The 22,837-nt window shown below is 38.1% G+C and overlaps 1 protein-coding gene across 4 annotated transcripts in view; it reads right to left on the bottom strand.

The window, feature by feature from the left end:
• The window catches only part of Tbc1d15 (TBC1 domain family member 15), a 64,858-nt gene extending 49,940 nt beyond the window's left edge, over positions 1-14,918 (bottom strand). For 2 of the 4 annotated variants that reach the window (XM_004845029.4, XM_087192434.1), the window contains exon 1: positions 14,718-14,918. In XM_004845029.4, coding sequence (XP_004845086.2) covers positions 14,718-14,750 — 33 coding nt within the window. In that variant the 5' untranslated portion in view covers positions 14,751-14,918. Of the gene's footprint in view, positions 1-13,899; positions 13,999-14,455; positions 14,697-14,717 lie in introns of those variants that run through there. The other 2 variants (XM_087192435.1, XM_087192437.1) reach the window with 2 other exon arrangements.
• Positions 14,919-22,837: the final 7,919 nt, after the last annotated feature.

Here is a 22,837-nt window from a genome sequence, read left to right as displayed (position 1 = left end):
ATACTTCTAAAAATAAAGTAATGTAAGAAAGTGTTTAAGATAAAAGGATAGTGATTACTTAGGGGATGAAGGATACATAGGTCCTCTGCCTTAATCAGCAATGGTCAATTTTCTGAGTGGTGGATACAAGGATGTTTGCCTCATGACTCATTAAGCTATGTAATAAGTGAGATTTTCTGAATCTGTGTTCTCTTTTACAACAAAAATGCAAAACTGATGATAATCACAAAATGTAAAGTTTTAAATAAGATTAAACTGAATCTCAAGGGTATCAGAGGAATTCTGTCAATGGCAATAGTGACTTGAGTTGTATGAAAAAGATACTTGGAGAAAATGAGAGGAAAGACAGATCAAGCAGATCTAGGGGAAGACAGGGATTTAGCTCAGTGGTTCCACCACCTGCCTTGCAAGCGCAAGGTCCTAAGTTCGATCCCCAGTAACAAAAAGAAAAAAAAAAAAGAAGAAGAAGATCATCTAGGGGAATAACACCACTTATTACCAATGAACCTGGAAAAAATACAAAGGAATGCTACTGTTGTGAGAGTATACACAGAATACCAATACCAAGACACTTTAGTATAAACTATAAACCAGCATAAAAGCCACTCCATGGGTGTGCTGATGGCCTGTGGCTAACCAAACATCTATTGGCACATTTTCTAAATACACAGCACCTGACAAAATACTTTAATGTGTTAGGAATGATGTCACCTCTCAAAACGTACAAGAGAATTAGGAGTGGACATAAAAAGAATTAAGATATGTACCTATACCAGCTCCCCACAGTAAATGCAATAATTATGTATCGAAAACATGTACTAATAAAAATGAATTTTTTATTAAAATAAAAGAGCATTAATGCAGACCAACAAGAAGAAAATGTTTGTTAACAAAAACCCCGAGAGAAAAAGACCATCCTAAGAGTTTGTAAAAACAGAGGAAAAACTCAAAAACAAATCTGAAATAGTCACATTCTACTTAGGATTTGGGTAGCAAGTCTGAGGGGTGGAGGGGAGGGACACAGAAGAAAGAGGTATTAATCCTACCAAAAAGAGCAGAGGGGAAAAACAAGCTATATTACAACTACTTGTAACCAACATGGAGTGACACGGACTGGATTAACTTCTCACCAGGAAATTAATACTGTAATCAAATCTATGAAACAATGATTTTCAAGATATATTACCCATCAAGCAATGAAGGTCAGTGTCTACAAGAGAAAGAATTCAATAAATATGGAAATATAATTGACTCTTCAGGGTGTCCAGCTGTGGCAAAGGGAGGAGAGAGGTGGGAAATAGGGGATGCCAAGACCACTAGAGTTCACAGGACAGATTACCAAAGACAGAGGTGCACAGAGAACTCAAGGAGCTGTTGTCTTCCTCCAGTGTTCAGCAGATGGGTGCATGTGTATCAGTAATAACTCCCCAAGACAGAGGGGAAAAGCCACCTGAAACTATTAGAAGAAACAATCTGCAGGCACACACAGCTGTTAAGACTAGTCAAAAATGGGAAACCAGCAGAGCATGGTAGTGTAAACCTATAATCCCAGCAATGTGGAAAGCCAAAACAGGAGGATCCCAAGTTCCAGTCCAGCCTGGACAATCTGGGGACTTTGCAAGATCCTGTCCCAAAATAGATAATTAGATAGTTTAGATAGGAGGGATGGATAGAGAGGCAGCATGAAGGCAGGCAGGCAGATAGATAGGGCTGGGGATGTTGCTAAGAAGGCCTTGCTACAATCACCAGGAAAGGAAGGGAGGGAAGACAACAAAGGAAGGGAGGGAGAGAAAGAAAGATGGGGGGGCAAGGGGGACAAAAAGGAAAAAAGAAAAGAAAAAAGTGGGAAACCTTACAAGTTACAAACTGGTTGAATATTGAGAACAGTCTTGCCTCACCAGTGGGGATTAAATTCTACATTCAGTAATGCTGATATGATCACACAAATTTAAAAAGCAAGATCCAAAAGCATCAAAGCATTTCCAAATGTCATAAGTGCCGTCTAAAACAAATCTCAGAAATGTTTTATAGGAACATAAAAATATCCAGCACCCAAAAATAATGGAATTTAAAAATTACCAGTAAGTCATGCTGAAAGCCAGGAAAATATGATCTATTAATAGGGATAAAATCAATTAAACAGGGCCACAAATGTAACACAAATAATAAAATTATTAAAGAAAGGATATTAATGCATCACAACTATTTCATATGTTCAAGATACTAGAAAAAACTCATTACTCACTGGAAAAACATCAAAAATATAAAAACTCCCAAATGAAGTTACATCAAAAAGACCTGTATCTAGAACATAAAAAGAACTCTCAAAACTCAATAACATGGCTAGAGATGTAGATCAGTGGTACTGCACTTGCCTTGCATGTGCGAGGCTCTGGGTTCAATCCCAAGTACCGTGCAAAAAAATAAAAATAAAATAAATCAAATTTTAAAAGGAGAACAGATTTGAACAGTTCATCAAAAACATAGGGATGACAAGTATACACTTGAAAAAATATTCAACAACAGTAGTCATTATGGAAATGTAAAATAAAACCATAATGAAATGCTTCTATACATCTATAAGAATGCCTGTAATTTTAAAAATTGGCATACTAAATGGTGGTGAAGATACAGAGCAACTAGAAGTTTCATATACAGTCAGTGGAATGTTAAATGGTATGTCTACTTTGGAGAATAGCTGGCAGTGCTTTAAAATTCTAAAGATAAAACATATCTGAAATGACCCAGCCATTTCATTCTGAGGTATTTGCTCAAGAAAAATGAAAATGTATGTTCACATAAAGACCTGTATACCAATATTCAGAGCGGCTTTGTTTGTACAAAAACCAAAGTGAAAATAATCCCAATGTCTTTCTACTGGTGACCATCTAAATAAATGTGCTATTCAATATGATACTACTTGGCAATAAACATAAACTAATAATATTTATGACATGCTGAATCTCTAAGTAATTATTCCAAAGAAGTCAAATCAAATAGAATATAATTCCATTCACGTAAAATTCTAGAAAATGCTAACAACTCCAGAATGGCAAAAAGCAGTTCAGCAGCTGCCTATGGAAAACATAGTAATGTATTACAATGTGTCAAGAAGAACCTTTGGCAGTGATAGAAATGTCACTACAGTATCTTGATTGGGTTCATGGAGCCTCGAAAAAAAAAAAAAAGTAAACTCTAGCCAGGGATAGGGGCACACACCTACAATCTCAGCTATTTGAGAGGGTCAAAAGGGAGGATCACAAGTTCAACACTGGAAAAACGAAGCAAGACTCTGTCTCAAAATTTTAGAAAGGGCTGGAGACATAGTTCAGTAACAGGACACTGGCCTAGCACATGTGAAACCCTGGTTTCAATCCCCAGTACCAAAAAGTATACCCTAAACACATGCAGCCTATTCTTTTTCAATTGCACCTCAATAGAGCACACAAATAATTTACAGTAAAGCCTATTATTTTAAGCTGTAAATACCTATGTAAAAGTAAGTATAGAAGTGGATATATTTTCAGTATAAGGAAAGTACATTGTTTCTGCTTTTAAAAATACTAAAAATCACACCCCCACTTCACTGGATATTCACAGGGAGCACAGGGAGCAAAAAAATATCAAGAAGAGCATTCAAAGATTTGCCACTTGGTGGTGCTAAACGGATAGTACAAACTCATTTGAACACATTTATTGAGCAAATATGTGCCAGATATCACACTGAATAAAAAGATAAACAAGATAAATTACCTTGCCTGTGTGTACCTGGCTGTATTATTAAAGAGGTAATATCTTTACACAAGATAGAATATTAAGTGCTAGAGCAGGGGAGGTTAAAGGTACAAAAAAGAGGCACCCGGAAGGAAGCTCTCCACCTCCATCCCAGGCTCCTAGGGCAGAGAAGCTCAGCTGGTCCCAGCACCTGGAAGGAAGCTCCCTGCCTCCATCCCAGGCTCCTAGGGTAGAGAAGCTCAGCCAGTCCCAGCACCCGGAAGGAAGCTCCCCACCTCCATCCCACTCTCCTAGGGCAGAGAAGCTCAGACGGTCCCAGCACCTGGACGGAAGCTCCCCACCTCCATCCCAGGCTCCTAGGGTAGAGAAGCTCAGCCAGTCCCAGAACCTGGAAGGAAGCTCCCCCACTGCCATCCCAAGCTCCTAGGGCAAAAAAGCTCAGCCGGTCCCAGCACCCAGACAGAAGCTCCCCCGCTGCCATCCCAAGCTCCTAGGGCAGAGGAGGTGAGTCGCATGGGTGCCAGAAGCAGCCCCCCTCCCCGTAGAAATGAGAAAACACATAAACAAGCCTCAAAAACAGACTTCCAGATCACCTACAGCAACCCCAAAGGGAAACGAGATGGAACACTCTGATACTCAACCACCTGGACTCTGTGAACTGGCAACAAAAGAGGATCTGGGAAAAATGAAATCAGAAATAATTACTCAGATAACAGCCAAGATTTTGCTCATGGTGCAAGACATGATTAATAAATCTAGAGAGGACACAGATAAAAAAATAGAGGATATGAGGAACATGATGGAATTCCAACATAGGAAAAAAATGGAATCCATAAAACAGATACAAACAGATTTCCAAGAGATTAAAAACTCCATTGAAAGTCTGCGCAGCAGAATGAACCAATGTGAGGATAGAATTTCACATATAGAAGATAAGATTGCAATTAATGAGGAGGAAAAGAAAAATTGCTTTAAAATTGTGAGGGAACATGAGAAATCAATCCAGCAGCTGCTAGACGATGCAAAGAAGAATAACATAAGACTGATTGGAGTCAATGAAGAAAGAGGAGAGAGTGCAGATGACATAAAAAAACTGTTCACAGAAGTGATGGCAGAAAACTTCCCAAGGAGGGGAAAAGAACTTGACATACAGATAAGTGAGGCATATAGGACTCCAGCTAGCCTTAGTCAAAAAAAATCTACACATAGGCATATAATAGTTAGGATTCCAGAAATCCAACAGAAGAACAAAATTCTACAAGCACTGAGAGAAAAGAAACAAATCACATACAAAGGAAAGCCCATCACAATCACAGCAGACTTCTCAATGCAAACCCTCAACACAAGAAGAGCTTGGAGTGATGTATTTCAAGCCCTAAAGGAAAACAGCCTCCAACCCAGACGGATGTACCCTGCAAAACTATCTTTCAAAATTGATGGAGAAATAAGATACTTTCATGATAAAGAGCACCTCAGGAACTTCATGAATACCAAACTGGCACTCCAAAAAATTTTAGACAATACCCTAGGAAAAGACAATGAGGATCACAACCCCAGGAAACCCAGCAGAATGAATCCATTAGGCAAATTAAAATGCAAAGAGGGAGAATCCAACAAAAAGAAAGTCATGACAAGGCTTTTAAAACTTTTAACTTCATCTCCCTAATGAGTGTATAATTCAATCTTATTATTGTACTGATTAGTATTTTTCTGATTCTAGAATTGCAAACCATTCCTTGTGCTATACTGGCTATTTGTCATCTTCTTATGTCTACATTTTAATTGGGTTGTCTATTAATGAGCTCTAAGAATTCTTTATATATTCTGGGCATAGGTTATATACATTGTAAATATGGTCTGTTTAAGGACTACTTTTCATTTTAATGATGTCATTTAAAGTTCTAAATTTTGATGGAATCTCATTTATCAATTTTTTTCTTTTATACATCATGTTTTTTGTATCCTGGGTAGTTCTTGCCTACCCTGAATTCATAAATATTTTCCCTTAATAATTTCTTCTTAAAGTTTTATACTTTTACGCTTTTTTATTTAGGTTCATAGATCCCTTCAAGTTATTTTCATGTATGGAAAATAAGGGTAGAGGTTAATTTTTTATATACAGATACCAGGTGTTCTAGTGCCATTTGCTGAAAACACTGTCTCTTCCTCGGCTCTTGAATTGAGTTTATATTCTATAAAATGCTAATGTTAAATAGTCTTTCAAAACTCAGTGGACCATATATGTGTGGTTCTATTTCTAGATTCTGTTTTATTCCAACGATCTATACGTCTTTCCTTACACCAACACTGCCTTGATTACTGTAGCTTTAGAAGAAGTCTTAAAATTGGGTGCTAAATGTCTTTCAACATTGTTTTTGTTTTTGTTTTTGGCTTTTCTGGGTCCTTTGTACTCCTACATAACTTTTAAATTTCAATATCCAGTTCTTCATTTATAGCAAGTATACACAGACTTGAATTTTTATATATACCTTGTGTTTTCTAATCCTGCTAAAGTCAAGTACACGTTCTAGGGGCTCCTAGAGATTTCTTAATATTTTCTCTGTAGATGATCATTTCATCTACATATAAAGATTTTGCTTCTGCTGTGCCAATCCTATCCTAGTTGTGTCATTTTATTGCCAGACTATTTTGGTTTAGACCTATGTTTCAAAGTCTAATGGACAGATGAAGAGTAGGCATATATGCCCTTGTTCCCCACTTTAGGGAGAAAGCATTGTATCGTCTCCATTCATAGAAGGAGTTTTTGTTGGAAGTATGGAGTATATGTCTTTGATCTGTTGAGAAGGTTCTGTTCTACTTCTACTCTCCTGATAGCTTTGACCATAAACAGCTGTAGAATTTAGTCCAATACTCTTTCTCCAACTAGTGACAGGATCATATGGCTTTTTCCTTTCCTCTGTTAAAATGATGACTTTTGGGGGTGGATCTTCCAATGCTGAACCAACACTGCCATCCCTATAATAAAACCACTTTCTACATCCTGCCAGATCTGACTTCTAAGAGTTTGTTTTGTTAAACAAATTTCTATCTATGTTCATACTTTTTTCTTCTATTATCTTTATCCAGTTTTAGGATTAGCACAATGTTGATTTCCTAAAATGAGGGGAGAAGTGTTCCTTCTTTTTTCTGCTTTAAATGTTTGATATAATTTATCAGTTAAAATGTTTATGAGCCTGCTGTTGTCATATAGGTAGGTTTTCAAGCTAGGAATATACTTTCTTTAATAGGTGCTATTCAAATTTTATATTTCCTCCAGAGTTAGTTTCATTAATTTGTCTTCTAAGTTACTTCTTAGAAGTTGTCAAATTTATTTCAAAAAAGATTTTTGTAATATGCTTTCTATATCCTTTTAAATTCTGTAAAATCTGTGGTAATGTCTCCTAGATCTTAATATTGTAATTTAAAAAATGTATAACTGATATTGTGTAACAGGAAGAAAAGGTCTAAAAGAGCAGGGGAATTGGGAGGGGTAGGGGAGGGGAAAAAAGGGAAAGGAAAAAATATGAGAAGAGGAAAAAAATGGAAACAAGGTCTTTGCAAATAGGTAAGGGTGGAGGGGGTGAAAGGAGGGCAAGGGAAGGGGGGAAAAAAAAAAAAGAACCAAGGGACTCATGTAATGGTACAAGATCCCAATGATGAATGTAACTGTATTTTATACCTAAAATGTACCAATAAAGTTAATGGGGAAAATAAATAAATAAATAAAGGTACAAAAAAGAGGAATGTTTTCCACTTGGAATAAAACTGTCTCTGAGTTTGCTTTTATTCTTAAATATTTGCAAAGATGCCTAAGCAGTTAAGCACACTTATAATGCTTTAGATGATGGTCTGGTGACAGTAACAAAAACTGCAACTTTTCTTCCCTTTAGTAAAATAACTATGTCAAACAACATTAAAAAAGCTCTGGGGCCCATGGAAAATGTTTTAGAATAATGCTGACCTATAATTTAGCAAAAGTTAAAATTAAAAAAGCAAAAATGCAGCAAGAAAACAGGTAACTTTCCAGATTCCAAACTGCACTTTTGCACCACCCAATTCAAGACACAACTCTTCTGACACAAAAATGTGAAAAAAAGATTAAGTTGCACAATATAGTAGTACATAGTTTTTTACTGTTTCTATACTTAAGTAGGAATCAGTTTTTATTTGTATTATGACTGTTCAACTGTTACAATATTTATTTTCAAAAATTGTAAGTAAAAACATTCAAACCAATTTTTTTAAAACTTACAAGTAGGCTTAAGATAAAATTCTTGCCCTAAATCTCTCCAAACATGGAAATCCAAAACCTACTACATATACATAACATACATTTTTAAAACTTTAGCAACTATATGAATTTTGTAAGCTAATCTAACAACAAAAAAAGGTTTAAAAATTCAACTTCTTTAAAAATCATTTGGCATATACAGTAGACGATAATTCAAGCTTTTGCTTAGAGAAAGTATCAGGAAATGGCAATGTGATCCCAGATATTCTAGTGAGCTACATGCCCAAATATCTAAGCCCTACTTCAATAACCATAGGTATCTTAAACTCAGTTTTGCTCTGTCTAAACTGACTTTCTGGTATTCCAAACTCTATCAAAGACATTCCATATATTTAGTTATTGTGCCTTTCACTATGCTGACTCTGTATCAGTGATGGCCAACCTTTTAAAGCTTTCAATGATATAAACAGCCTGCTGTGGCATGCATGCCACAGGTTTGCCATCACTGCTCTGTTTCCTAAGCCTCTCAACCTTCTCCTCTGACACTGACCTCTCATTAATCTAGTCAACAAAAAAAAATCTGTGTAAAGTGTGTACTATACAACCAGTACCAAAACTGATCTCTATAAACTGTGTATCTAATCACATCATAACTGAGTTTAAAATCCTTCTGACTTCCACCCTTTACCTCTTCAGTGACATTACACCTCCTGATACTCCCCAACACCACAGCCTTCTTGACCTGGGCCACTTTGAATTTGTTCCCTGAAAGGGTTTTCTTGTTTGTTTTGTTTTGGAGTTTTTGTTTTTTGAGGGGGTTTTGGCAGTAGAGATTGAACCCAGGGTCTTTGCACTAAGTTACATCCCCAGTCTATCTACCTATTTGAGACAAGGTTCTCCCTAAATTGCCCAGGCTGGGCTTGAACTTGCTATCCTCCTGCGTAGCCTCCCAGGGTGTACCATTTGGGCCTTTTTTTATGTGAATTCTGTTCCCTCTACCTTTTAACTCTCCTCTCTACAAATAACTTCTACTAAATCATTCAAAAGAGCACAAGCCTATCCAAGCTCTTCAAGCCACCCCGCACCATTCCACCTAATCTGATTTAGAATTTTCTTTACTTACACATTCAGCACATTTACTAAACATCGATACAATGCTAGGAATAAAAGTTTATCAATGGAAAAAACACAGACTTAGGGAAAAGTGTCTGACTAGACTAATGGTCATACTGGAGTGTGATGAAGATATACACAGGAACTGGAATAAGAAAACTTTTTCAATGATTTCTTCAATATATGGAATGCCAGGCATAGAGCAGGCTACAAGGTGCACATAAGCAAGAATCAGTTACTGTGGGACTGAGCACGTAGCTCAACAGTAGAGGGCTTGCCTAGCATGCAAGGCCTTGGGTTTGATTTCCAACACCATTAAAAAAAAAGATTCAATCACTGCCTTTACACACTTACAGTCCAACTGGGAATTACTGACAGAAAACTGACAATAACAACATATAAAAGTAACAACGGGCTGCAGGAGGCCATTGTAAATATCTTATCTAGACTCAGAAGAGTCAAAGAGTCAAGCAGAGTAAGAATCAGGAAGACTTAGCTACAGTAACATGGAAGCTGAGACCTGAGAATGACAATTTTAACTAAATAAGGTATAAGGGAAGTAGAAGTACACATTTGTGGCAGAGGATATATGTTAAAGAGAAAGCAATTCTGTGCATGGCTAAAATTCAAATACCAGAAAGTAAAGTCTAAACAGTAGAAACAAAAATAGAGACTAGTTCAGATCACAAAGAGTTTTATTAGCCGTGCTAAAGAAATTAGCAGTTTGGAATTTATCCTGAAGACAAAGAAAAGCCACTAAAGTTTTAGCAGGGGAATGGCATGGTCACATGTGCCTTTCTTAACCCAACATGCTGGCTGCTGGGCCAAGAATGAACAGCCGCGATAATCCAGTGAGAGCATGATTCATGATGGCGTGAACTAAGACAGTGACAATGGGGGTGATGAAAGGCAGATGGCTTAGAAAGGTGGTTAGAAGGTCAAAATGAAGGGACTTTGATCACATGTGGGAGGTGAAGGAGAGAAATCAAGGACAAAACCAAGCAGATGAGAGGCTATTTAGTAAGACCAGATACAGAAGGAAAAAAGTAAATAATGAGTTTTATTTGGGACATGTTAATCATTAGTAATGGCTATGGAACAACAACAACAAAAAAGTAGCATACAAGTGGCTGCAAGATAACATGAGATGGAATTCAGAGAGTGAAGAATGAACCTTTGAGATGTAAAGGGTGGCACAATTCTCAATGAAGGGTGAATATACTGCTTCTTAAGGGCATCAATGTGCTAAACAATGTCGGACAGGAGATGGTAATAATTTAGCAGTTTGAGGAGATACAAAAATGACTACATGAATGATTTCTACTAGCAACTACACATACATTATAACACAAAAAAATGCAAAGATTTTCTTCCTCCATACAGTGCAAATAAATGTTGGATTATAATCACTCATCTAGTCTAAACAAATATGCACCACCAAAACTAAGGTTTAAAAAGAAAAAAGACATTCAATATTATATCATGGGTAGCTACCATCTTGCAAGATCTAGTACAGGGAAAGAAAAGTTCTCCAGGAAAATCTACTAGATGTTAAGAATAAATTTTACCTTTCTGAAGTACAGGACTATAAGTTTACCTAAAAGGAACTAGATGGTGCCAATTTTAAGCTACAAAATAAATTCTTACTAAAAATCTCAAAGCAAGAGCTGGGAATTTAGCTCAGTGGCACCGCACCTGCCTCACAAGCCCAAGATCATGAGTTCAATCCCCAGTACCAAAAAAATAAATAAATAAATAATAAAATCTCAACGCAAATTTTGATTAAGAAAACAACAGCTAGTTTCCCAACTGTATCAAGCTACTTTCAATAGAACAAAATTCTAATACAATTATAGAAAGACTGAGTAAATGAAAGTGCAGGATCTTTCAATTCTGAAACAAAAGAGCTATTGGTAGACCCACCTATCTCACTAATCCCTTCTTATTCTCTCCACCTTGTTCTTTCCTTGTCTTTAAATACCTACTATGTGCCAGGATCTAAGCCAAGGGATTGACCACATGACAATTAGCCAATCTACAAGTCATCAAAATATAAACATTCATTAAAAATAGCACCCACTTCAAGGATCTGAAATTCACATTGCATTTCTCATTCAAATAAGGGAAGGGGTGACTGTTAAAGTGTTCATCTAAGAACTGAAGTCTATAAACTCCAAGGACAAGAGTTATGTATCTCCAATGCCTAACATAGTCTGGAACAAACCAGGTGATTAATAAGTATTTACAGAATGAATAAAAGTAACTGTAATCATCTGAGACACTGGAATAATGGCAAAAACTGTTTCAAGCTATCTCTTTTTTCCCCTTTTACTGAAAGGTAATTCAACTAATTCCATGAATTCAATTCTGTGGAGCTGTTAGAAGCAGGATGACAGTGTCCCTATTTCTCTCCTCAGTAGTCACAAGAATATTGACTGTTGAGTGTTAAAATATATGATTCTACACTTATATACCAACATAAATTAGCTAAACTCTAAGAACTAATCAGGGTTATCAAACTCAAGCCCACTTTCAAAAGCCCAACTAATAAAATCAAAATATCTGCCTAACAAATACATGCCACATATGCTGACAAACACCTTCCCTGATTTATCCAAATCACCAGAGAACAGAAGACATCATATCAGTATCCCATACTTACTGAACTACCTATGAAATGCAGGAAACCATAACACAACTAGGGCATTAGAGGATCTTTTTTTTTCTTTTACCAAAAAAATAGTGTGCTATATAATCACATTCACTATAATACACTGTAGAAAGACCTCACAAAAGATGTATTCTCTGGTTTTATCTCCAGAAACTGGTTTTAGAGGTCTTGTTTTCTGTTTTTATTTTACCAATGGTCTTGAAATTCTCATTAGCTGATCAGATTTCCCACTTTACTTTCGCTGCTAGAAAACTTACAGGAAATTGTAGCTCACCAAAGTACAGTTTATTTAATAATTGTACTTCTAAGTTTCTAACTTTTCTTTTGCTTCCTTTTTCTAATTTATTTTGAATAACTATGGTGCTTTTATATATAAGAGCAGCCTTAATCTCTTAGCAGAAAACTGGCACCATTCAACTACTTCCAAATGAACAGTAACCTTACAATCTTAAGACAGACTGAGGCCCAGGGATTTAGCTCAGTGGTTCCGCCACCTGTCTTGAAAACACAAGGTCCAGAGTTCGATCTCCAATACCAAAAAAAAAAGACAGACTGAAAGAGCTACCTTAACAGTAGTAACAATAGCTAGTACAAATACTAGTAAGTGAAATTAGTTTCTGAAACCAATTTGGCTCCAGAATTTAAGCTCTTAACTGTTACTCTTTACTAGTTTTCTGCATGAGAAATTATCTTTCTCCATCATTTGCTGACACTCAAAGCACATAAATTGGAGTTACAAGAAAAGTTACATCCTAGACATCAACAATGAGACTCTAGTTCAGCAGAACTGTAGCCCATCATCTGTGGGGTTTTGTTCTGGTTGGGTTAATTTCTGGTTTCAGTTCTGGTTTTTTTAAGTACCACAAGTGAATGCTGTGAGCCTTTACTAAACCATCCCCCCACCCCCAACTTGACAGTCTCAGCTGAACTTTGGAGGGGTAGAGAGATAAACACATACTTTCTTTCATATAACCTTTCCCAAAGAAACAAAATTGGAAAAAATGAAAGCATAAAATTAATGTCTTTTTACGTCTTATTAATCAGTTTTGAATATTATTTTAATGGTGACAGCAACAAAGTAAAGGCTTGGCTTTTCTTTTCTTTTTAAAAACAAAAGCCAATCAGATTTTTGCATTAAAAAATTCCAGTGATGATAGAGAAGGTACTGTGCACACTATGGATAAGGAAAAAAAATCAGCTGAGAACTCAGAGATCAGAGGTAGACTAAAACCTGAACCATGTACTTAAAGTAAAGAATATCCAACAAATTTAAGACAACTCTTAAAGGTAAAACTGTCAGGAGTTGGCTACAGATTAGATTTTATTACAGAAATGCATGCCTCCAAGTTTGTTTTACACGCAACCAGAGGGATGATGCCATGGTGCCAGAAATGAACTTTCTGAGGGAAGACTACGTGGATTTTTCTAGTCATAACAGTATTATTTGGGAAAGGAGCAGCTTTGGGCATGGAAAAATAATTTGAATTTGCAATGAATGAGAATTAGAGGGGATGAAACATAGAAAATGCAAGACTAATTATTTTTTATTATTATTTTTGCAAATAAGAAAAGGAACAAGAGTTGGAGGGAGCAGAGAGGGATGGCAGAGAAAGAGGACAAAAAAAATGTGTTATGTACCCAAACTCCCCATTATAAATCAATCGAATGTACTCCAAACATGTACTGATAAACAATTTTAAAAGACTTTGAATTTTAAAATAAAGACAAAAACTAACAAGAGCTTGTATAATCCAAAAAGAAAATAAAAAAAACAAGAATGTCCAATCAATCATTTAAAAGAGCCACTAACTATGTAACATTTTTAAGGCTTTTTTTTTAGTTTCAAGTACTACTAAGCATTCAAATACAAGAAGTAATGATGGGCATCACTTCACTTCTGTAGATAAAGAGTATGAAAAACAAGTAAGTCATAACTGTCCAATTTACCAAGGTCGCACTTAGACCAAAAGCAAAACCACGACATAACTGTTACGCTGCAACCTCGCCTGACATTCCATAGGAAAAAAAAAAAAAAACACAAACGCTGTCAAATAATTGAAAATGAGTGTAAGACGGCAGAAGATGAGTGAAACTCAAGAAACAGGAAGCTATCTGCAACAAATAAAAAGCTAGCGTTCGGAGTCATTACCAGTCAGTCCCAGCTGTTCACGAAACACCCCCGGCACTGGGGAATGCCGCCAATTGCACTTCATAAAGTTGATAGTTCTAACCACGCGCAAGCTGTGCCCTAGGAACATGAATTGGCGATATACAATGAAATCTCCTCCGCACCCAATCCCAGTTCCTAACCAACTAGGAGGTTGTTACTAAACCTCTGTAAAACAGCGCGACAGCCCCACGGAAACACCCCGGAGACATCTGGAAAATGTTTTAACAAATGCCTTTCCAGACAAGCACAGGAGCTCCCTCGGTCTACATGCCTTTCTGCTCACAGCTATCAACCAACTTAGCAATCTGTTAAACCAATACATTCTTTTCTTCTAAGGGCACAGATACAGAGCACCCATTCAGCTCAAGAAGTGGTATAGACGCCTTCACCAAAATGAAACACACGAAGAGCTAAGTCAGGTTAACGCCTCAAAGAGAAAAGACGTTGAGTCAGGAGAGTAGACAGAAAACCAGAACTGGGGGAAATGGAGCTAGGGAAGCACCTGTCCCTTCGTTAAGACAATATAAATATAGACCTAGTGCTCTGGGGCGGAGCAGAGCAGGATAGAGTCGAGGCCCAGCTGGCTTTGGAAAAGGAACTGGGTCTCTAACTCTCTGGCTGAACCGGCATTCTTGAGAAAACAGCTGACATCACGTCCAAGTCTTCGTCTTCTGTATCCCCTACGGGCTGCGCCAGATCAAGACAGTCCCTCCTTCCTCCTCCCCGGCGGACGCCAGCCAGCAAGAGCACCCCGGTCCCGGAAGAAACCAAGGGAGCTCCCTGAGGCCGTTACCTACCTTCCCGCTCGCAACACCCGCCGGAGCCGCCATGTTTCCTGCGCGTGCCTGGTGATGACGTAGCAGTATCTCACGTGTCTCTCAGAGTCATAACAACATCCGTCAAGACTTACAGGACTTCCGGGCGGGAAAGAGGCGGGGAGTGGCGGGAATCGCGGCGTGAAAGGGGCGGGATGAACCGCCTGACGCATGCGTGTGAGTAAGGCTCCTCAGTCGCTTGGGTGGAGCCTCATGGCACTGCGCATGTGCCAGGTTATTTTTATCCTGGGCGTTCCTAAATTGAAGTGTATTTGTATTGGAATTTGCTTGGGTGGAAGTGCAAGCCTCGTCATTTTGGTGCGATGGACGGAATACGATATTGGGAGCAAGCAGACTTGGCCCTAGCTTTTTGGCCTTGGACATGTCACTAGCACGCTCTTTGTGTAGGTTAAAGGAAGGAACTGTTAGTATTGGGAAGAGTAAAAGAAGGAACTTCTTTATAAAATCATGACAGTGTTGCTGTAAGGATTAAAATAACTCCAGCCCTCTATCTGAGGCGCGCAGAGAAACTTCTCCTCTGTATATGAAGTTTATGATAATTTGAGTCTAGTTACTGCCTATTACATGTGACCTTCAGCACGGTATTTTTATAGGATCTGTGATAATACCACATCCTTATTGCTCCAGAATCCAAGGTACATAGCTTAGAGCCCCTACAGTTACTTACTAGCTGTGTGGCTTGAAACAAGTTTCTAAATTAATGCAATCCTCAACGTGTAAAGTGGGAATCGTAGGGCAGGGGATGTAGCTCAGCGGTGCAGCCCCTGCTTGGCAAGCCCAAGGCCCTGTACCAAAAATTAAATTAAGAAGTGGGAATTGTGCATGAGACAGTTGTAGAGGTCTCAGATTTATGAGGATATTAAAATGGTAATCTAATTCCTTTTCAGTTCTGTAAAAGAATGCAGAGAATGATTGGATGTTACTCGTTGATAACTCTAATACAAGATCTGGGACTTCTCCAGCCACAGAGCAGAAGATAAAGCCCCTTTATACCAAAAATGCCAACACCCATTGAAATAATTCTGTGTGCGCACAATGGAGAGTAGTGAGAGGCTTTTGAGGTTGGGTGAGGTGAAAGGCAACAGAAGGGAACAGCAGAAGAGGTGAGTTCAGGCTCTGAATGTGGAGAGCCTAATCGTGAGGGACTTGTCAGAACCTAGGATGAGAATGGATGTGTAGCACCATTAAGTACGTGAGACAGCAGATTCCAACCAAGACCAAGGCCCCATCCTCAAGCTTGGCCTTTAATCAGGGAAGCAGTTATTAAGGAAGTGAGAAAATGAACATATTAGTAGTAACCAGGTTGAATGAACAGTAGAGGGCCTCCTCCAAGTGTGCTGGACTAAATCCCCTGGAATCTTCACATGATCCTCAGTGTGGAGTAGAGTCCTAATATCGAACAAAATTTAATTTTCCACTAACTCAGAGGGATGAGGTGTGATTAGAGAAAAACACCTGCTGTTTTTGAGAAAATTGATTATCTTTAGCACAATTTCAGGAATATAATGCTCAATAAAAGCTATTATTATAATAAGCTTAGAAACTAAAGGCTTTTCATTGAGAATTTGGCATCCTAGGTTTATCTACTTCTTAGCTTTTCCCCCCAGTATTACAGATTGAACCCAGAGCAAGCACATTATCAATGAGCTACATTTCCAGGCCTTACTTCTCGACTTTCTTAAGCTTCAGCCTCCAACTGCCTCTTAAATATTGGTAGTGTATCTTTCTGTTTTTCTCCAAACACTGGTCCTGGGCCTTTATCCTCATATTCTGGCATTATCATTTCCTATGTGCCAAATATCTCCAGCCCAAGCCTCTCTTTTTCTTCTAAACTCTTGCCCCTACATCTATGGTCTGCTAGAATTTTTACTTAAATGACCTGTTAACACCTCAGAGAATACTAAATATCTGCTACTCAAAGTGAAGTTTGCCAACCAATTAACAGCACTGGCAGTATCTAAGGAGCTTATTAGAAATGCAGAATCTCTGGATCCCACTCAGTAACTACGGAAGAAAAATCTGCTTCCTAAGATGTTAAGCTGATTTGTAACTTTGAGAACACTATCTAAAATGAAACATTTTTTGGTTTTTGTTTCCTGAAAATTAAGCTATAGCCAAAACAGTTTCTCAAATTGTTGCTGTCACGTTACTCATTTCATGTATGTCTTCTCTAGCCCCCTTCCTTATCCCCTGACCTAGCCTGTCTTCTATGCCCCCACTACCAGTCATGGTCCAGGTCCTTCCTTACCTCTGTGTTGGACACCTACTGTGGCATCTTAAAATTCATTCTATTGCTTTTTGCTTCAACTTCCCCGAGCCCATTATTCACACCCCTAGCACATTAACCTTCCTGGAAGCATTAATATGACTATGTAAATTGTTACTGTGAATTCCCTGCTTAAATCACCTACTGGCTCCCCATTTCATCAGGAAAAAGTCTGAATTCTTAGTATAACATACAATGACCTTCACAAACCATTCCTGTTCTGCTGCCTGCCTCTAAAGCACAAGGTCCTGAGTTCGATCCCCAGCACACACACGCGCGCACACACACACACACACACACACACACACACACACAAACACCAGAAAGAGGCAAAAACAAAGAGATAGGTGTGTTATGGGCCAGGGATTTAGCTCAGTGGTGCTGCTGCCTGCCTCACAAGCACAAGGTCCCGAGTTCCAACCCCAGTACCAAAAAAAAAAAACATTCCTGCTTATCATTTCCCAACTCTCCCTGTTCAAATCCAATTTTCCAACCATGGCACAATATCTGCTGATCTCTGAATGTTCTATGCTGTGTTGCTAAATTGCTTCTGATTGTAGCCTGCCTGATGGCTTGGCTTGGCTGGGATCATATGGCTGTACATAAGCCAATCACAATGCCCCAAAGTTGTGATCTTATTATCAATGTTTGAACTGTATGCTTGCAGCTCCACTCAAAAGTACATGGAATGGGAGGAGGAGTGATTCCCAGAGAAAAATCAAGGAGCCACTTCAGAAAAAAGGAAAGTGTGCCAAACAAGCCAAAACAGGTGTCGGTTATGGAGGCTCAGTTTCTGTGCTCCCATATATCACAGTGTAAAATACTTGGTGGTTTATTGAACTGCCTCTGTATGAGGACATGGACAATTGCAAGCCAGAAACTGTTTATTTCAGTGAGCATCAGATCTGGTACATGGTAGACACTAAGTGGGTATGTAATAAATTAATTTGAGTTCTCTCATTTAGGAATGACACACTTATATGTTTGGCTTAGTTACATTCTCATTGCTGGAACAAAATATGCAACACCCACAAGTTAAAAGAGGAAAGGTTTATTTCAGCTCAAAATTTGTAGAGGTTTCAGTCTATAGTCAGCTGTCTCCCAGGCAGGGTGGCATGTCAGAGGGATATTGCAGAGGAGAAACTGTTCATAGCAGAGCGCAGGAGGCAGGAGGCAGTGAGCAGCAGCAGCAAGCCTCCTTTTCCTTTTAACCCATCCAGCTACAAGTCTTTGGATGGTGCCACCCACATCCAAGATAGGCCTTCCCATTATCCACACCCAGAACTATGATAACCCAATTTAGTCATCATACCCTTCATTCACATTCACACACCCTAGATCCAGCCACCTGTGAAAAGCCCTACCTATGAGTGCATGAGGCTTTGGGAGGATACAAGCCATAATGATGTTACATGAAGTAGCAATCTATTCTCTTTCCTCAATGATATCCTCTGTCTATGTGTAAAGGGAAGAAACAAGGCCAGGATTTCAAAATAGTTTATTTCAAATTTTAGCTTTTTACTGGATTAGAGGGAAAAATCATACCACACATAGGTCTAGCAAGTGGACAGGTTTTTAAAGAAAGCAGCATGCATATAAAATTTAATGCAAATAGTCCTTGAATTACCTATAACAAAATACTTAGAATTCTCATGAGAGTGAGTAGTTTCAAAGCTACCAAGTTCCCTCCCATGAGCTAGTCATTTACTGATTATAATTCATCACTCAAAAAGTCATATGCAAAAGAATCTTAATAGAGACTACCTTAAAGAAACTATACCTGGGAGGGACATTAGAGATAAGTTTTTAAGTTGAAGAGATTGAGTCTCTCAGAGATTAGTGACTTACCAATGTCACAAGCTGCTTTATGGCTATATAGAGGCATACAGATGTGCTTTGTACTCAGCTGTGCAATAGTATCAGCTGAAAGCAATCACTCTTTGAACTACAGAATTTAATTACTATTCCATTTGATTCTTTCTCACCTCAGCTTCTGACTGGCCTACTTGTCTTTTAGAACTTATTCCATATTCCACTTCATCTATTAAGATTCCCCCAACCTTTCCAATAACTGATCTTTCCTAAACTCCTCCACACCGTGGTGCTATGGATATAACCCAGGGCCTCATGCATGCTAGGCAAGACTTTTACCACTGAACTCCACTCCTCAGGTCTCTTTCCTGAATGCTTAGACTTCAGAATTTATCTTAGCACTTAATTAATCAAACTAATATTATGGAGTGTGGTGGATTGACTAGTGGTCAGCTTGTAATGCCCCGCTGAACTGAAGCAGCATGGTCTGGGCGTGGAAGATCTATCTGAGGATTGTTGCCAATAGCTATAAAAAGAGAACTGGAGGAGAAGATCGTGGGCTCTTGACTTACTAGGAGAAGCTTGCTGTGAGTGGTTTTCCTAATGCAAACTTGGCTGTTCTCTCATCAGAGGAGCTTGTGGCCTTGCTGTCGCTGGGAATGGCTGCTGTTCTTGTCAGGAGAGCTCTGATCCTCACCATGAGCATCACTTCCTGGCTCCAGTGTAGATCCCTCAACCTGGTAGCACAAATCCTTCATCCCACTGGCACAGGTTCTCTGCCTTACATCACTGGCCTTTGGGCCTTCCGGGTACAGATCCTCAATATGGACAAGCATAAGACATTGCCATGGGCTCTAGGACACTGGCTAGACTCATGGAGGACATTGCCGTGGACTCTAAGCCTTTAGCTACACTTGTGTGGGAACTTGCTGGGTTCCAGACCCTTGACTGAATTCTTTGGACCTGTAGTGTCTGGTTAATCTCTTGCACTCCTCTGTATTTGACTTTTTGGGTAAATATCATAAAATAATCCTATAAATTATTGTCCTGTTTTAAATGTATTCCCTTTCCAAAACCCTGACTACAACATGGAGGAAGTATGGATTTTGCTGACAACCCACATATTACAAGATTTCTCTCTGGACAGATTTATTGCAGTGGAATCATCTGATAATCCAGGTTCTTGTGTACAACAACTAATATTCAGTGTTTATATCACTGTAAAAATTGTAATATTGTTCACAGGTGAGCCATGTTGCACATTTTTTGTTTTTGCTGGAATTAAAATTGTTTGGTTTGGTTTGGTTCAGCTTTCAGCACCAATTTATTTCTGTAGTTTCTGCAAAAAGTCCACTATTAATCTAATAAAATTTCATAACAAATACATTGAAAGGAGCCGGGGATTTAGCTCAGTGGTTCTGCTGCCTGCCTTCCAAGCGCAAGGTCCAGAGTTCAATCCCCATACCAAAAAAAAAAAACATTGAAAGGAGATGATGCATCTACACATTGGAGTTTTGAAAATAAAAAAAGGCAATTCATCTTCTAATGTGAACAGGTAATTGAAGAAAAATAGTCTGAGAGCTGGGGGTGTAGTTCAGTGAATGGGGAATTTGTTGAGCATGCTCAAGGCCCAAGGTCCAAACCCCAACACCATAAAAAACAAAACAAGTAAAAAACAGTGTGATACTGAACTTAGAAATCTGGAAATAAACAGAGGTACCAAGAAAATTTGAAAGTTTTTGCCTTTGAGGAACAGAAACAAAGATTGGAATAGGGCTGGTGTTGACTGAAATTTTTCATTATAAGCTTTTATATGAGTATTATATTTATCAAATCTAAGATACCATTAATCAAAAGTTACACTATATACCACTAAGAAAGAAAATCCTCCTAATCAAACTCAAACAATTTTCCTTCATTGTAATTATACACCACATCCTGACTTCACAGATTATAATACATGAAAATATGTCTTAGAATCTATGAAACACAGGTGTGCACACACACATTGATAGAGATCAAAATTCAATTTAAAAAGAAGTGAGTTCAACCAACTAACTTTACACTTTCAGGAACCAGAAAAAAGAAGGTTAAAGTAAACCCAACATTACCAGAAAGAATCAAATAAAGGTTAGAGCCCTGATAGAGAATAGAAAAATAATATAGAAAAATAAATGAAGCCAAAACATGGTTTTTCAAAAAGTATCAACAAAATCAACAAACCTTTCACTAATTCAAGAAAAAATAAAACTCAAATTACTAAAATTATGTATAGGAATAGGGACATTCTTGCTGATTTTATAGAAATAAAAAGGGGTTATAAGACAGTACTATGAACAACTGTATGGCAACAAGTTGGATAACCTAGCTGAAATTCTTGGAAAAACAAACCTACCAACACTGCATCTTGAAAGACTGAAGAATCTGAATAAACCTTTAACTGGTAAGAAGATTGAATCAACAATTAAAAACCTGCCAACAAAGTCCAGGATCACTAGATGGCTACTCTGGTGAAAGCTACCAAACATTTAAAGGAAAACTAACAAATCCTTCTCAAAATCTTCAACAAAATGGAAGTGTATGGAACATCTCAAAACTCATTCTATAAAGCCAACATTACCCTCAAACCAAAGCCAAAGGCACTACAAGAAAACTATAAACCAACACCACTTATGAAATTGATGCAAAAATCCTCCACAAAATACTAGCAAGCTAAATTCAGCAGCATAATAAAATGATTATATACTAAGACCAAAGGAGATTTACTCCTGGAAGGAAAGGATGTAAATATAAATAAGATTGCTGTGTCATATGATAATTCCACTTTTAGTTTTTTGAAGAACTTCCATATAGTTCTCCATAATGGTCACACAGTACTAATTTATATTCCCACCAGTGGTGTACAAGGGTTCTCTTCTCTATGTGCTTGCTTATCTTTTAGCTTTTCTTCCTTTTCAGTGCTCAGGATTAAACCTGAGCTACATCCCTAGTCTCTTTTTATTTTCCATTTTGAGACAGGGTCTCACTGAATTGCCAAGGCTGGCCTAGAACTTGCAATCTTCTTGCCTGAACCTCTGGGTAGTGATATCAAGCCCCCTTATTAGTGATGTTAAGCATTTTTTGTGGGTGTATGGTACTGGGAATTGAACTCATGGCCTAGTGTATGCTAGAAAACACTTTTATATGTGTCTATTAGCAGTTTTTAAGTCTTCTTTTGAGAAATATACATTCTGCTCCTTTGCTTATGTCTTTCTTTTTTTTTCCCGAGACAAGAGCTCACTATGTAGTCCAGGCTGGCCTTGAACTAGTGACAATCTTCGTGCCTCTCCCTCCTTAGTGCTGGGATTACAGGCACGTGCCACCACACCCAGCATATTTCTTAATCTGATTGTTTCCTTAGTGACCAGAATTGCATCTCATTCACATGTCTAAATTTAGTAGATCTCTGAGACTAGAAATACAACTATGATTTGCTTTAACTAAACTATGGCTGGAGACAGTGTGCCATCTCTCCTAAAGCAAGTGGTATCTCAGTAGTAGAGAGAAACTGTAGGGTGATGGTTATCTAGTAAACAACCTATATGTCAACTGGGATTTAAAGTTTGTTTAATCCTTATTGCATTGCAATAGTAGCTCTATAGTAATCTGTTGTATCTAAGGCCATTACTATCTCTCCCATGAGTGACAGTGGCAGCTTCTTTGTACTCCTACATAAACTATTATTCCCTTCTATTTTTTTCTATACAACAGAGCACAGTGATCTTTTTGTCCTTTTTAGATTTTTATTTTTTGTTTTCTAAATCACGTATCTAGGCTGGGAGTGGTGGTGCCCACTTGTAATCTCAACACTCTAGGAAGCTGAGGCAGGAGTATCACAAATTCAAGCCTAGCCTGGGCAACTTAATGAGACTTTGTCTCAAAATAAAAAATTAAAAAGGAATTGGGGAGTAGCTTAGCTGGCTTCAGTACCTAGTACTGAGGGGAAAAAAATTACAAATCTGAC

This window comes from Heterocephalus glaber, unplaced genomic scaffold (genome assembly GCF_053883595.1).
Source record: "Heterocephalus glaber isolate CG9 unplaced genomic scaffold, H.glaber_assembly_v1.0 deba00001571, whole genome shotgun sequence".
In the NCBI taxonomy this organism is placed as follows: domain Eukaryota; kingdom Metazoa; phylum Chordata; class Mammalia; order Rodentia; family Bathyergidae; genus Heterocephalus; species Heterocephalus glaber.
This window is presented reverse-complemented; position numbering and strand designations above follow the sequence as displayed.